Source organism: Callithrix jacchus, chromosome X (genome assembly GCF_049354715.1).
Source record: "Callithrix jacchus isolate 240 chromosome X, calJac240_pri, whole genome shotgun sequence".
Lineage (NCBI taxonomy): Eukaryota > Metazoa > Chordata > Mammalia > Primates > Cebidae > Callithrix > Callithrix jacchus.
Genome location: NC_133524.1, coordinates 26,935,263 through 26,950,763, shown reverse-complemented (window position 1 = coordinate 26,950,763; position 15,501 = coordinate 26,935,263). Strand labels below are relative to the sequence as shown.

At 42.6% G+C, this 15,501-nt stretch overlaps 1 protein-coding gene across 1 annotated transcript; it reads right to left on the bottom strand.

The window, feature by feature from the left end:
* Window positions 1-2,530: 2,530 nt before the first annotated feature.
* Window positions 2,531-5,605, bottom strand: LOC100390726 (melanoma-associated antigen B6B). The gene is made up of 2 exons (XM_035288659.3): window positions 5,513-5,605; window positions 2,531-4,538 (listed from the first exon to the last, which is right to left on the bottom strand). Exon 2 carries the CDS (start codon window positions 4,484-4,486, stop codon window positions 3,137-3,139), a length of 1,350 nt encoding a protein of 449 aa, XP_035144550.3. The 5' UTR covers window positions 4,487-4,538; window positions 5,513-5,605; the 3' UTR covers window positions 2,531-3,136.
* Window positions 5,606-15,501: the final 9,896 nt, after the last annotated feature.

Here is a 15,501-nt window from a genome sequence, read left to right as displayed (position 1 = left end):
GCAACCAAAGACAAAAACCACGATTATCTCAACAGATGCAGAGAAGGTCTTCAACAAAATTCAACAGCCCTTCATGCTAAAAACGCTCAATAAACTAGGTATCGATGCTGTGTATCATAAAATCATAAAAGCTATAGATGACAAACCCGCAGCCAACATCATACTGAACGGGCAAGAGCTGGAAGAATTCCCTTTGAAATCAGGCACTAGACAAGGATGCCCTCTCTCACCACTCCTATTCAATACAGTACTGGAGGTTCTAGCCAGAGCAATCAGGCAAGAAAAAGAAATAAAGAGTATTCAATTAGGAAAGGAGGAAGTCAAACTGTCCCTATTTGCAGATGACATGATTGTATATCTAGAAGAACCCATTGTCTAAGCCCAGAATCCTCTCAAACTGATAAGCAACTTCAGCAAAGTCTCAGGATACAAAATTCAATTGCAAAAATCACAAGCATTCCTATATATCAATAACAAACAGAGAGCCAAATCAAGAGCAAACTCCCTTTCACAATAGCTACAAAGAGAATAAAATACCTAGGAATACAACTAACAAAGGAAGTCAAGGACCTCTTCAAGGAGAACTACAAACCACCGCTCAATGAAATAACAGAGGACACAAACGATGGAAAAACATTCCATGCTCATGGTTGGGAATAATTAATATTGTGAAAATGGCCATACTACCCAAAGTAATCTATAGATTCAGCGCTATCCCCATCAAGCTACCAATGACCTTCTTCACAGAACTAGAAAAAAACACTTTAAACTTCATATGGAATCACAAGAGAGCCTGCATAGCCAAGACAGTCCTAAGTAAAAAGAACAAAGCTGGAGGCATCACACTGCTGGACTTCAAATTATACTACAAGGCTACAGTAATCAAAACAGCATGGTACTGGTACCAAAACAGACATGGACCAATGGAACAGAACAGAGGCCCCAGAAGCAACACCACACATCTACCATCATCTGATCTTTGACAAACCCGATAAAAACAAGAAATGGGGAAAGAACTCCATGTTTATTAAATGGCGTTGGGAAAACTGGCTAGCAATGTGCAGAAAGCAGACACCGGACCCCTTCCTGTCACCTTACACTAAAATTAACTCCAGATGGATTCAGATTTAAACATAAAACCTAATACCATAAAAACACTAGAAGAAAATGTAGGCAGAACCATCCAGGACATAGGCATAGGCAAGGACTTCATGACTACAACAACAAAAGCAATGGCAACAAAAGCCAATATAGACAAATAGGATCTAATTAAAATTCAGAGCTTCTGTACAGCAAAAGAAACCATCATTAGAGCAAACCAGCAACCAACAGAATGGGAAAAAATTTTGCAATCTACCCACTGGACAAAGGGGTGATATCCAGGATCTACAAAGAACTAAAACAGATATATAAGAAAAAAAAAAAAAAAAAACAACCCCAAAGTGGGTGAAGGATATGCACAGATACTTTTCAAAAGAAGACACATATGAGGCCAACAAACATAGGAAAAAATGCTCATCATCACTCATCATTAGACAAACTCAAATCAAAACCACATTGAGATAACATTTCATGCCAGTTAGAATGGCAATCATTAAAAAGTCTGGAGACAAACAGATGCTGGAGAGGATGTGGAGCAATAGGAACACTCCTACACAGTTGGTGGGAGTGTAAATTAGTTCAGCCATTGTGGAACACAGTGTGGCGATTTCTCAAGGATCTAGAAATAGAAATTCCATTTGACCCAGCAATCCCATTACTGGGTATATACCCAAAGAACTATAAATCATTCTACTATAAAGACAGTGCACACGTATGTTCATTGCTGCCCTGTGTACAATAGCAAAGACCTGGAACCAACCCAGATGCCCATCAACGATAGGCTGGGCAAAGAAAATGTGGTACGTATACACTGTGAAATACTGCACAGCCGTAAAAAATGATGAGTTGGTGTCCTTTGTAGGGACCTGGATGAGTCTGGAAGCCATCATTCTCAGCAGACTGAAACAAGAACAGAAAACCAAACACCGCATGTTCTCACTCATAGGTGGGCGTTGAATAAGGAGAACATGTGGACTCAGGGAGAGGACCATCACACACTGGGGACAGTTGAGGGGGGTTAGGGGAGGGTGGGGGGATAGCATGGGGAGAAATGGCAGCTATAGTATGCACCTAAAGTAAAATAAAATTATAAAAATGAAAAAATAAGGCATACTAAGTAGGAAATACTGAGTAATGAATGGCAGTTACCATAATATGGGTTTTTACACAATATTATTAATTTTTAATTTTCCTAATGATATATTAAGAAACACAATTACCACATCTCGAAGATATCTGAAACAATAAAAGCCTATGGAAAGTTTTTAAATTTAGCAGCCTTGTTTCAAAAAGGATTTTAGTGAGCTCATTCTGGCTTATATTGATCACTGCATTTCATATGATTTTTTTAAACCCAGAAAACACCACTCTCCAATCAGAGGAGTTTTTTTGATGTAGTCAATAACAGAATATGAAGTACACTAGAATAAAACAAACTAACAGCAGTTTTTAATAACCTAAATAAATCCAACCATCCTTTATTTATATTAAGAAAAGGAATAAGGCAAACCCCAAGAATTAGGCAACTTTTACATTTCCGTTTTTACTTTGTTTTCTCATTATATTACGGTGTCAACTAGTTTACTGTGGAGTTCTTTAAGATTCATATCAAAATCCCTTCTCTGTTACCATGTTATCTAGTTCTGAATTATAGAGAAAATATGAACGGTGTATGATTTTGTTTTATTAATACCAAAACCGTAACTTCCAAATTGCTTAAACAGCTATGAATGTGAGAGCTATGTTACTGATACGTTTATAGTATGAAGCAAAATAAACCTTCACTTAACAGGAACAATCTTGAATATTAATAGTAAAAGCAAAACATAAATCTGTGTTACTCATGTGTAACAGGACAAAAGAAAGATACACATCTTTTCCCTCCAGCCTCTACTATACTGCACTATTTAGAAAGCTCACTACTCTCTTCTTCTAGCATACGGCAAAAATTCTAATTCAGACTTCCCTAGAAGTGGATCTGTAGGATATACTCCCATAAGGTTCCCTGGCCAAGAGAACAGTGCCAGCCCTGCCTTTAAGCTCTCAGTCTCAATGCTCTCTGTGCCTCATCTATCAAAGCCTCTTCATACAGATGTGGGTAGAAACCGGGGACAGTATTATTGATATTGGCCAAAGCTCTCAGGACGCTCATCTTACTGGTTTCAGCATGGGCTCGTGGACCCCACAGGAACCCATAGCATGGAGGATCACCGTCGCACACCTGCCAGTACTCCAGGTACTTATCTTGCACCAAATCTTCCATAATGATCTTCCGGGGCTCCCCATAGATTGAGTGCACGACTCCGTCATAGATCCCCAAAACACTCAGGAAGTCCCAGACCTCCTTTTCAATGGCACAGTTCCCTCTTATGAAAATGAAACTCAGGAGAGACATCAGGATACCCGACTTCGCCAGCCCATTAACACCACTCAGAATTCCTTCACTGGAGAGGCCCAGCATGCTGACAAGGGTGTAGGATTCGCCGCTGGAATCCATTTCTTTCAATTCAACGCCAAAAACCACTGCCAAATGGTTGGAGGTTTTCTTGAGGATCTCGGGCAAGTACACCTTGTACTTTCTGTTAATACGCTTCAGCATGTCGGCCTTCAAAATGATCTCTTTCTTCTCAAACTTCTCCTGTAGGAACTGCACCAACACTCTAGCCTTCCTGTTTAGAGGATCTCGATCTGTGGTCTTAAAGAAGGCAGCTCTATGGGAGGCGATTGCACTTTCCTCATCTTCACTCAAGCCAGGCATATCAAATTTCCAGCATGAAATGCCTGCATCAAGAGAGCCAGTGGATGAAACTCCCTGAGCCCCCTGAGGAGCAGAGGCATTAGGGGAGGTGCTTGCATTTTTCTCATCTTGACCCTTGGCAGCCACATCAGATTTTGAGCATGAAGCACCTGCATCAAGAGAGCCAGTGGGTGAAGCTCTCTGAGACTCCTGAGGAACGGAGGCATTAGGGGAGGTGCTTGCATTTTTCTCATCTTGACCCTTGGCAGCCACATCAGATTTTGAGCATGAAGCACCTGCATCAAGAGAGCCAGCGGGTGAAGCTCTCTGAGACTCCTGAGGAACGGAGGCATTTGGGGAGGTGCTTGCATTTTTCTCATCTTGACCCTTGGCAGCCACATCAGATTTTGAGCATGAAACAGCTGCATCAGGAGAGCCAGTGGGTGAAGCTCCCTGAGACTCCTGAGGAAAGGAGGCATCAGAAGACTTAGGATGAGCACCCCGATAATCAGGAGAAGAGACAGTGGAAGAATGGGGCTCTTCTTGCTTTTCCACAGTGGTCTGGGGACCTGTGAGACCCTGAGGCTGACCATGGGTCTCTCGGCGTTTGTCACGGGCACGGTGCTTACTCTTCTGACCCCGAGGCATGATGGTTTTGGCCTGTGACAGCAGGTAGGAGTGTGGGCAGGAAGGCTGGCACCTGGACGGGAGAGAATGGCATCACATCGACACCTTCACCAGAGAGCAAGCGTCTTGGCTTTAACCAGGGCCCCTTCTACAGGTTTTTGAGAAACAACTGCTCTAGGAACTCACAGGACTCCTATTCTCCTGGTAAGTTTGTGCCCTTCGAACTCAGGAGGAAGTTAAGAGTGAGTATTAGACGGTAGCATGACAGCCCATTTTGGGGCTTACTGAGGTGACAGCAGGGGCTGGCAATGGGGGCCCCTCTGTTCAGGGGTCTGATCCTCTCTATGTATATTCAGGATCATCATAAAAATTGACAAGACCCAGAGGCCCATTCTCCTCTGCAGCTCTAACATTGACACTAGTAATTTTTACAATACTAATGAGGAGGAAATAAAGAAGCACTTCTGCCCAACACTTCATTCCAAGGACACCCAGACTGCCTATGGCCAACAACAGTGGGAGCATTTGAATTCTCTTGCTGTTTTAGTGAGAATTGTCCCCATGGTAATCAGACTCCTCGCCCTCACTCTTCCCACAACCTGGAAATCACCCTCGCTGACCGGCTGCCATCTCCTTACGTCCAGGGCCCTACTTCTCTGACGCTGACGGGAACAAAGTGAGAATGCACTTCAGTCTCTAGAGACCTGCCGGGACCCCATACTGACGTCAGCAGCAGACTTCGGTGTCACCCCGTTCTGGGGCATGGAGTCCCCTCAATCTTAAGGAGGATTCTCTTTTGACTATGGAGTGCCTGAGATTTCTCTCCCTCCTGACCTGAGTCCACCAGCCTTGGACCGAGGCCTTCATGCTCTTCAACCCGACGGAAAAAGTGAATGCACTTTGGGCCTAGCGGCTATGCTTGCCGACTCCTCAGGGACCGGCTCTGTGGAGCCGCTTTTTTTTTTTTTTTTTTTTTTTCTTTTTTTAGGGGGAAAGGGTTTGTGGTCGTCGGGGCATTCACCCCAAGTTTTAGGTCAAGATACCCACCAAAACAGCTGAGAAGATCTGGAACGCCGCTGAGGTGACACAGCACTTTACGGATGAAGGCTTCGGGCCCAGCCCCCTTTCTAGTCGGAAGTCAGGGGGAACTACTTCCGGTCACCCCCACCTGGTATTCCCAGCATAACGGTAGGGGCAGGGCTCTGTCACTCTCCCCGGTGTTCTGTGCGCACAGCAGATTCCACAGAACTCACATAAAGTTTTTTCAGGGGCTCTTTGTGGATGCTTGGACTTCTCTGTCTGTTGAGGTAAATCATTCGACTGGAGACCAAGGATCTCATTCCCCACAGCCCAGAGTAGGAAAAAAGTTAGAGTCCAAGACCGGAAGCCATGGCGGGACCTTCCAAGACTGACAGTAGGGGAGGGGCTCTGTGGCAGCCCCTCTTCCGGAATGGAGTTTGCCCTCAGCCCTCACTGAGTGTCTTGACTTCATTCTTGCCATGCGCCCTCTACTGACTTGAGGACACCCTCTCACACTAGACTTCAACTTCTTGAGACTCCTCATGTGTAATTCAGTTATACCTCACCTGACCACTACTGCCTGGGGCATCCTAGACCTGGCTGCTGCTATTAAGTTGTGATGCAAGATTGAAGAAGAAGGGAGATTCTGGGGCCACTCTTGTCTCTTCTGAGCTGTGGAGCCCCTCACTCCTCACTCAGGGTCCTCACATTGACTGCTGGCAGGGTCTTGGTTTTCTCCATTTTCTCATATGAATCCATCCCCTTCCTCTGGCTATGTCCTGTACAATTCCTAAGGAGAAAGTGAGGGGACTTCTTAGCCTGGCAGCTATGTCTGGGATCTCTCTCTTGGCTGTCATCAGTGTCTGTATTCAACATTTTCATAAATGAATTTGTACCACTATCAGGTGGTACGTATATATCTTTAATATAATATAAAGAATGGACTAAACTAGAATACCAAATATTACATTCATGACTCACTGCAGTATTTGGTATTCTCATTTAGTCCATTCTTTATATTATATTAAAATAGTATGAATTTAAAGGCCAGTCCTCCTCCACTAAAGAGGTTTTAGGAACTATTAGCACATTGTCTGGGTTCATACTTCTTCAGCCTATCCAAATGTTTTTGCTGTCCCAGTATTACCCCATGGAACTGGCACATGAGGTCTGAGTTCCCGACTGAATTTCCTTTAGTGAAGCAGGAAAAAAAAAAATGCATTGAACCATGGCACAACGAAGGAAGCAAAGACCAATATTTTAAAACTTTGCCTCTAGCCAATTCTGTTGTCTCCCTCTATTGTAGTGTTCATACCTGTCACTAGTTCACCACATGCCCCTACCTGCCCACACACCAGTTCTTGTTCAGTACAAAATTACTGTTTCTCAGGGGTCTCATTTTTGTTGTTTTGCTGTTGTTAATATTGTTTTTTTTTTTTTTTAATTCTTCCTTTAACTTTTCCAGGGTTCAGTTTGGTCATGAGAAAGAACAGCCTGGGTTTGAGGCAATGAATCTGTATAAAATTAAAGGAGAATCAACATCTTTACAATTTCCCCTCCACAGTAAATATATATGGTATACTCCTTTATTGGATACTTCCTTTTCCTAAGTCTTTCAGAAAATTTTTATGGCTGTCTCCTTAATGAACATGTACATTTCTATTTGATTTTTTATTAGATGTAATTTGGATATTGTTGCTGTTGTGAAAGGTGTATTTCACGTTACATGATATAATTAGTTATTGGTTTTTGTCAGGTTCCATATTTGAACAGGAGGTCACATTGAGGAAGTCCCAGGGGAAGGGTTCTGTAATGAGAGGAATTGCTGTAGCTAAACAAAAGCCAGCCCCATGACAGAGTCAGCTCTCAAGGAACCTTATGACTAGAAGCAGCAGGATCCTAGGAAAATGAAGCCCACATGCAGTCCCCAAGTCAGGATTTATTCTCATATTAACCTTTCTTCATTAGGACTGCTTATAGTACTTAGGCTACAGGATCTTTATTTTTATCACCTGAAATACATTTTGGAATCATAAAAAGAAAACTGAATGAACAGACACAAGATCTGCCTCAGGCTGGGTGGAGTGGAACAATGTGAGCTTTAAACTAGTTCAGACCAGGGGTCTAGTCCCAGCTCTGCCTCTTAGGAGTCAGTGAACTTGAGGAAATTGCAAGGTTTTCATGAGCAAATGAGCCTGATAAGCCCTATCTTGTAGAACTGTTGGAATATATGTAATGTTTATAAGGCATCTGAAAAGGTAATCTTTTAAGAATTACATTCATTACTGATTATTATTACCCCAGACAACAACACAAACCACAATAAAGTTTTATTGTTTTAAATCACTGAAAAGTCAGAAAATATGTAGTATTTTTGGAAAAAATAAAATAATGCTTGGCAAGTAAAATTGTTAATTTTCCCTATTTAATTTTGAGTGGGCAAGTCTCTTCCAGCTGAATACAACCCAAAAGTCCTAAACTTTGTATGAAGAACAAAGAAACTGCCTCCCAGGTGTTTGTTCATCCAAATCACCTCTATTTTTATTTATTTCCTCCCTACCCAAAATCAAGCCCTCTCTAGAGTTCAGTCAGTTACACTCAAGATAATCTACTTTTTTTGTTGGAGTGGGCTCTGACCCTCACGGACCAGTGCAGAGTGCCAATTACACTCAAGATAACCTATTTTTTTTTTTTTTTTTGATGGCGTGGGCTTTGGCCCTCCCAGCCCAGTGAAGAGTGCCATCACCGTGGCCTCTGGACATCACATCTCAAGGAAATATCATCCCTACTCTTCAGAAACACCTTGGAGATTATGTGCAGAAAACACCTAACTTTTGCACTGTGTTGACCTGTGGTGGACCATGAGCACAGGATACTTTTCATTTCTGCCCCAGGTGGAGATTCTCTCTGGTTTACACATAATTCCAAAGTATATGTTAAGGGCAGTTTTCCATTTCAGTTTTTAGTCTCTCATCTCTGACATACACCGTCTGAGGGTCAGTCCCCTGTTCTCAGTTGTCATGGCCTCATCTAGACCACCATCCCAGCTAACTTAAATTTACCTTTACAAAATTTGCCATGTCCCAGTGCTTCCAATTGTATTCTTTCAGAGTATTTACACTTGACTGCTCTCATCTAAAACCGTCTCTCTTGCTTACTCCTTTCTTATAATTTATTATACGTATACTCCTTTGTTATAGTTTCTTATCACTTATTTACATCTTTAAGTTCCACCATCCTCCTTATATGACAGCATCTATAGACTCTAAAAGTCTCTGGGTAATGGGCTGGTCTACTTTTTCTTCCTCTTACTGTTGCCTGAATTATGAGGAGGAGCTCTAAATAAGAGATACTAAATTAATAGTTGGAGAATAAGAGAAACAGTGAATAAGATGTCTATGTATAATATATTGTGATTTAGTTTCTCACACAATTGTGAATATGCTAAGAAATCCAGGTATAGATTTTTTAATTTTACAAAGGAGATGCCAAAAGAATAAGACAACCAAAAAATTACCAACATTGACTTTAAAAATTTATTATTGGACCATAACTGTTTCAATTCAGAGTTTGTTCCCAGATCTGTGAAAATTCCCGGTCCATTGCCATGTTGCAATGTTCTAGATCACAATAAAATGATTGAAAGTTTATACATTTGTTTTGTAAATATAAAATCTCTGGCTAATATACTTGGTAAGCAGTAATAAATATGTGACGCATATGATTTATGAACTTCGGCTCTGAAGTCAAGTAAACATTAAAGGGACAATTCAAAGGCAATAAAGCAATAATTCATTCAGTTCTCTTTGAAACTTGATTTGTATACATGATTTGATTTTAAAGGAAAGAGGATAGATGAGTGGATAGTTCATTTTGAAGTATTCAGTCATAACAGGTTGTGTGATCTCTATCCAGGCTTTTTAAAAATTTCAGTTGTCACCCTTGTATATATATTCCTGGCTTATTTTCATTTGAACTCTAATTTCTGTGGGGTGACCTTTTCCTTATGACCTTAATATTCCTGAACTGTAGCCAAAAGGCCAGTGCCTTTGCCACTCAATCATTATACCTGCCCTGAAAATATTTGTCATCAGTATCTTTTGAGTACATCCTGTATTGCTGACATGAAGAAACCATTTCAAATTTGCTGCAGAGCAAACATAAAAATGGGGAGTAATTTTTACTACACTTTTGTTTCTTCTCACCTCTTCTGAGATGGTTTGGCTTTGTGTCCTCACTGAAATATCATCTCAAATTGTAATCCCCACATGTCATGGGAGAGACCAGTAATCCCCACGTGTCGAGTGAGGGATGTGATTGGTTCATGGGGCCACTTTTCCCCCATGCTGTTCTGGTGATGGTGAGTAAGTTCTCCTGAGAGCTGGTGGTTTCATAAGCACTTGGCATTTCTTCTGCTTGCACTTCTCTCCATGCCAAAAACTTGTGAAGAGGGTGTCTTGTTTCCCCTTTGCCTTTTGCCACAATTGTAAGTTTCCTGAAGTCTTCACAGCCATGTGGAACTGTAAGCTAATTAAACCTCTTTCTGTTATAAATTACAGGATGTCAGCTAGTATCTTTATAGCAGTGTGAGAATGGACTAATACATATTTTATTTACTCCCACTTCCCCTTAACTGCACATAACCAAGTGTGTTTTTTTTTCTTTTCCTTTTTTTTTTTTTTTCTGCTGTCCAAATGCAGATACAAACAGTGTCATTGAAAGCCCTTCTCTGGAGGAGAGCCTTTCTGACCAGAGTCTCTGGACAGAAGTGCTGGATGCTAGATGATGAAGTGTAAGCCTTGCCTTGTATCATTTTTTTTCTTTGCCAGCTATAAGCTCATTTTGAGAACTCTTGAAGACCTCAGGGTCTCCAGACACTTCTCTGTGCTTGTTAGAAGCCCTCATCACCAGCCTCTTCCACTTCTGAAGCTCAAGGCCCTAGCACATAACTAAGATACGCTAAGATAGGCTTGGGTGGGCACCCGCCATGTTCAGAGTTGCTATAAACTTTATGCCAGCCTTGCCTGGAATATACTCTTAGGTGAAGAACATGCTTTGACTGCTCATAGGGCAGCCCATGGTTTCTGAGAGGTTTTCAGGCAGAGTTTTCTAAAGTTTCCCTGCAAATCATGGGCTAGGTATGGAATTGGGAGGCATATGTGCACCACCCTGACTTCCCGAGTGGTGAAAGCCTTTCTTAGTAAATATATTATTTGCAAATGCTGTGAAAACATATCTGTCCTCTCTGGCTACTTCTCCATGAATCTCCATGTGTCTTCCCATCTCTTTTTCCTCCCTTATCTCCCTTTACTACTACTTTCCTCTCTTGGAGGTGCGATTGAGGATGGGTAGTAAATCTTCTATTTCCCGCAGGTAATACAATCACCTGTGCCACAGTGAGGGTTTGTGCTTCATTCATCGCCATGGACAGTAACTGTAGGGCCCCTCCTATCCTGAGTCCTGTAGGCGGTGCTTCACCTGGGACAATGACTGCAGGGCCCCTCCCACCCTGAGTCCTGTAGGCGGAGCTTCACCATGGACAGTGACTGCAGGGTCCCGCCCACCCCGAGTCCTGTAGGCGGAGCTTCACCATGGTCAGCAACTGCAGGGCCCCTCCCACCCTGAGTCCTGTAGGCAGAGCTTCACCTTGGACAGTGACGGCAGGGCCCCTCCCACCTTGAGTCCTGTAGGCAGAGCTCCACCTTGGGCAGTGACGGCAGGGCCCCTCCCACCCTGAGTCCTGTAGGCGGAGCTTCACCATGGACAGTGACTGCAGGGTCCCGCCCACCCCGAGTCCTGTAGGCGGAGCTTCACCATGGTCAGCAACTGCAGGGCCCCTCCCACCCTGAGTCCTGTAGGCAGAGCTTCACCTTGGACAGTGACGGCAGGGCCCCTCCCACCTTGAGTCCTGTAGGCAGAGCTCCACCTTGGGCAGTGACGGCAGGGCCCCTCCCACCCTGAGTCCTGTAGGCGGAGCTTCACCATGGTCGGCGACTGCATGGCCCCTCCCACCCTGAGTCCTGTAGCTTGAGCTTTGGCTACTCATGGAAAGTTACTGGAACCTGTAACCCACCCTACCCTTGGTATTTGGAGGCCTCATGTATGTGTGTTCAAAGGTTTCACCTTGCTTAATAATAGTTTCCATTCTTGTCATTCCCAAAGATAGTGGTGAATAAGTTCCCTGTGGCCATTTAGGAATTTGATTAATCTGTGAACTGCTTCAGTTAATTTTTTTTGAAGATACATTTCGTGTTTTCCTACAATTTTGATGTAGTGGCTTTCCAGGTTAATTGGACCATTTTGCAAGACATTCCTGGCAGGGGGCGGTGGTTCACGCTTGTAATTCCAGCACTTTGGGAGACCGAGGCAGGCGGATCACCTGAGGTCAGGAGTTCCAGATCAGCCTTGCCAACATAACCAAACCCCTACTCTACTAAAGATACAAATATTAGCTGGGTGTGGTGGCAAATGCCTATAATATCAGCTGCTTTTGAGGCCGAGGCAGAAGAATTTCTTGAACCCAGGAAGCGGTGGTTGTACTGAGCCGAGATTGTGCCACTGCACCCCAGCCTGGGCCAGAGAGTGAGACTCCATCTCAAACAAAAAGGATACTTCTAGTGGTTGTTTTGAATATTTATGGAAATATCTATAAGGTATATATATTTATAGCGTACATGGGATATTTTGACTCTGGCTTCTTTACTTGGATTCTGTCTGTCTTTCCTTCGGGTTGGAGAGATAACTTGATACCATCTTAGACAATGGATTTATCCATTTATGAGAGCAAAAGCCTCATGGTGCCTATGCAGAACGTGCAGATTTGTTAAATAGGTATACATGTTTCATGGTGATTTTCTGCATCTATCACCCGGTCATCTACATTAGGTATTTTGCCTAATGCTATCCCTCCCCAGCCCCCAGCCCCCAGCCCCCAAGAGGCCCCAGTGTGTGATATTCCCCTCCCTGTGTCCATGTATTCTCATTTTTCAACTCCTACTTATGAGAGAGAATGTGCAGTGTTTGGTTTTCTCTTCTTGTGTTAGTTTGCTGAGAATGATGGTTTCCCTGCAAAGGACATGAACCCATCTTTTTATGGTTGCATTAGTATTCCATGTTGTATATGTGCCACATTTTCTTTATTCAGTCTGCTACCGATGGACATTTATGTGGGTTCCAAGTTTTCCTATTGTGAACAGTGCCACATTAAGCATACTTGTGCATGTGTCTTTATAATAGAATGATTTGTAATCCTTTGCTTATATACCTGGTAAGTGGGATTGCTGAGTGAAATGGTGTTTCTAGTTCTGGATCCTTGAATTGCCACACTGTCTTCCACAATGGTTGAACTAATTTACACTCCCACCAACATTGTAAAAGTGTTCCTATTTCTCTACATCCTCTCCAGCATATGCTGTCTCCTGATTTTTTAATGATCACCATTCTAACTGGGTGAGATGGTATCTCATCGTGGTTTTGATTTGCATTTCTCTAATGACCAGTGATGATGGTCTTTTTTTTTTTTATGTTTGTTGGCTGGGTAAATGTCTCCTTTCGGGAAATGTCTGTTCATATATTTTGCCCACTTTTTGATTTTTTTGGGGGGGGGTTTCTTTCTTGTAATTTTTTTTAAGTTCTTTGGATTCTTTGTAGATTCTGGATATTAGCCCTTTGTCAGATGGGTAGATGGCAAAAACTTTCTCCCATTCTGTAGGTTGCCTGTTCACTCTAATGATAGTTTCCATTGCTGTGCAGAAGCTCTTAAGTTTAATTAGATCCCATTTATCTATCTTGGCTTTTTTTTTGCCATTGCTTTTGGTGTTTCAGTCATAAAGTCCTTGCCCATGCCTATGTCCAGAATGGTATTGTCTAGGTTTTCTTCTAGGGTTTTTATGGTTTTAGGTCTTATGTTTAAATCTTTAATACATCTGGCGTTGATTTTTGTATAAAGTGTAAGGAAGGGATCCAGTTTCAGCTTTCTGCATAGGGCTAGCCAGTTTTCCCAAAACCAGCTATAGATAGGGAATCCTTTCCCCATTGCTTGTTTTTGTCAGGTTATTTATTTCCTATGTTTTTAAACTGGGTAAGGTGCTGGGGTTATACTCTAGTTTCTCATGTTTGCATCAAGGAGTCTGGAAATCTTTTAAACTAATTTAATACACTTTAAACTTTTGTGCACCAAGAAGTCACTTTCTCTCTATCCAATCCTTCTCACGTAGGCCTTTGGATCACCTTAAATGAAAACATACACAGAGTGTAAAATCTTATGCATGTAGAGTATCTCTCTTTCCCCCTTTTGCACATTAGCATTTTCACAGCTGGTCTTCTGGTATATCTGCCTTGTTTTCCTCTCCAGCAGATACTGTTGCTCTTGGTTTCTTGTTTAATGAGCTAGAGGTCTTTGGCCTGTGAAATTCTATGGTGAGCCCTCAAAAATCAATATTGTAGAGAATTACTCAGTGCCAAAAAAGAAATTCTGGTAAAAGAGTAACCTCATGGTGTTTGGGATGTTGGGAGTTTTGAGTGAAGCTGAACTGACAACTTCAGGTTTTCCAGGAATCAGGGAAATAACAATCAAGTGAGAATATTTTTCTGGAGGACAAGCCAAGCCGTATACCTTCAGAAAAATGAGTTTTCTTTGTGCATCTGGGGAAGTGAGATTGAATTTAGATATTGGTAAGGAGTGCAAATAGAATTAGGCATACATCTGAGGTTCTAAACCTAAGAGGCTGAGCAAGAGATTTGGGAAAATCCTTAGTCTGATTTCTTTAAAGTAGTCTTCAGCTATTCCTACCTGGTGCTGATAGCTGCATTGTTGATACATCCTTTTAATTTTTTCAGACCAGGCTCAGTGGCTTATACCTGTAATCCCTGTACTTTGGTAGGCTGAGGTGGGAGGATTGTTTGAGGCCAGAAGTTCAAGAGCAGACTGGCCAAGACCCCCCATCTCTACAGAAAATAGAAAACAACAATCAGGTGGGCAAGGTGGCATGCACTTGCACCCCTAGCTACTTGGAAGGGCATGTTAGGAACATTACATGAGCCCGGGGATCCGACGGTGCAGTGAACCATCATCCTGTCACAGTGCTCCAGCCTGGGCCACAGATCGAGATCCTGTTTCTAAACCAAACACATAAATAAATACATAAAATATTCATCTAGACTGGTCTGGGAAAATGTGGCACATATACACCATGGAATATTATGCAGTAATCAAAAATGATGAGTTCGTGTCCTTTGTAGGGACATGGATGAATCTGGAAAACATCATTCTCAGCAAACTGACACAAGAACAGAAAATGAAACACCGCATATTCTCACTCATAGGCGGGTGATGAACAATGAGAACACATGGACACAGGGAAGGGAGTACTACACACTGGGGTCTATTGGGGGGAATAGGGGAGGGACAGCGCGGGGGAGCTGGGGAGGGATAGCATGGGGAGAAATGCCAAATGTGGGTGAAGGGGCGGAAGGCAGCAAAACACACTGCCATGTGTGTATCTCTGCAACTATCTTACATGGTCTGCACATGTACCCCAAAACCTAAAACGCAATAAAAAATAAAGAATAAATAAAATATTCATCATGATGGCCAGAGATTGCTCTGGAACCTACGAATAATTTCAAAAGTAGAAATCCAGCTGGGCAGTGTGGCTTATGCCTGTAATCCCAGAACACTCGGAGGATGACTTAGGAGGATCCCTTGAGCCCAGGAGTTCAAGACCAGCCTGGGCAACATAGCAAAACCCTGTCTCTATTAAAAATATTTTCAAAAATTATCTAAGCGTGGTGGTGTATACCTGTAGTCCCAGCTGATTGGGAGGTTGAGGTGGGAGGACCACTTGAGCCCAGGAAGTCTAAGCTGCAGTGAGCCGTGATCAAGCCATTGCACTCCAGCCTAGACAATGGAAGAGATACCCTGTCTCAAACAATAGCAACAACAAAGTAAAAATCCGCAGATATAGGTTGGTTCACCTCCAAACCAAACACTTCTTAAAGGTGGCTCAGGTCTGTGT

Bases quoted from the DNA above. Each gene is read 5' to 3' on its own strand.
- LOC100390726 (XM_035288659.3), bottom strand. From the start codon at position 4,486: ATGCCTCGGGGTCAGAAGAGTAAGCACCGTGCCCGTGACAAACGCCGA.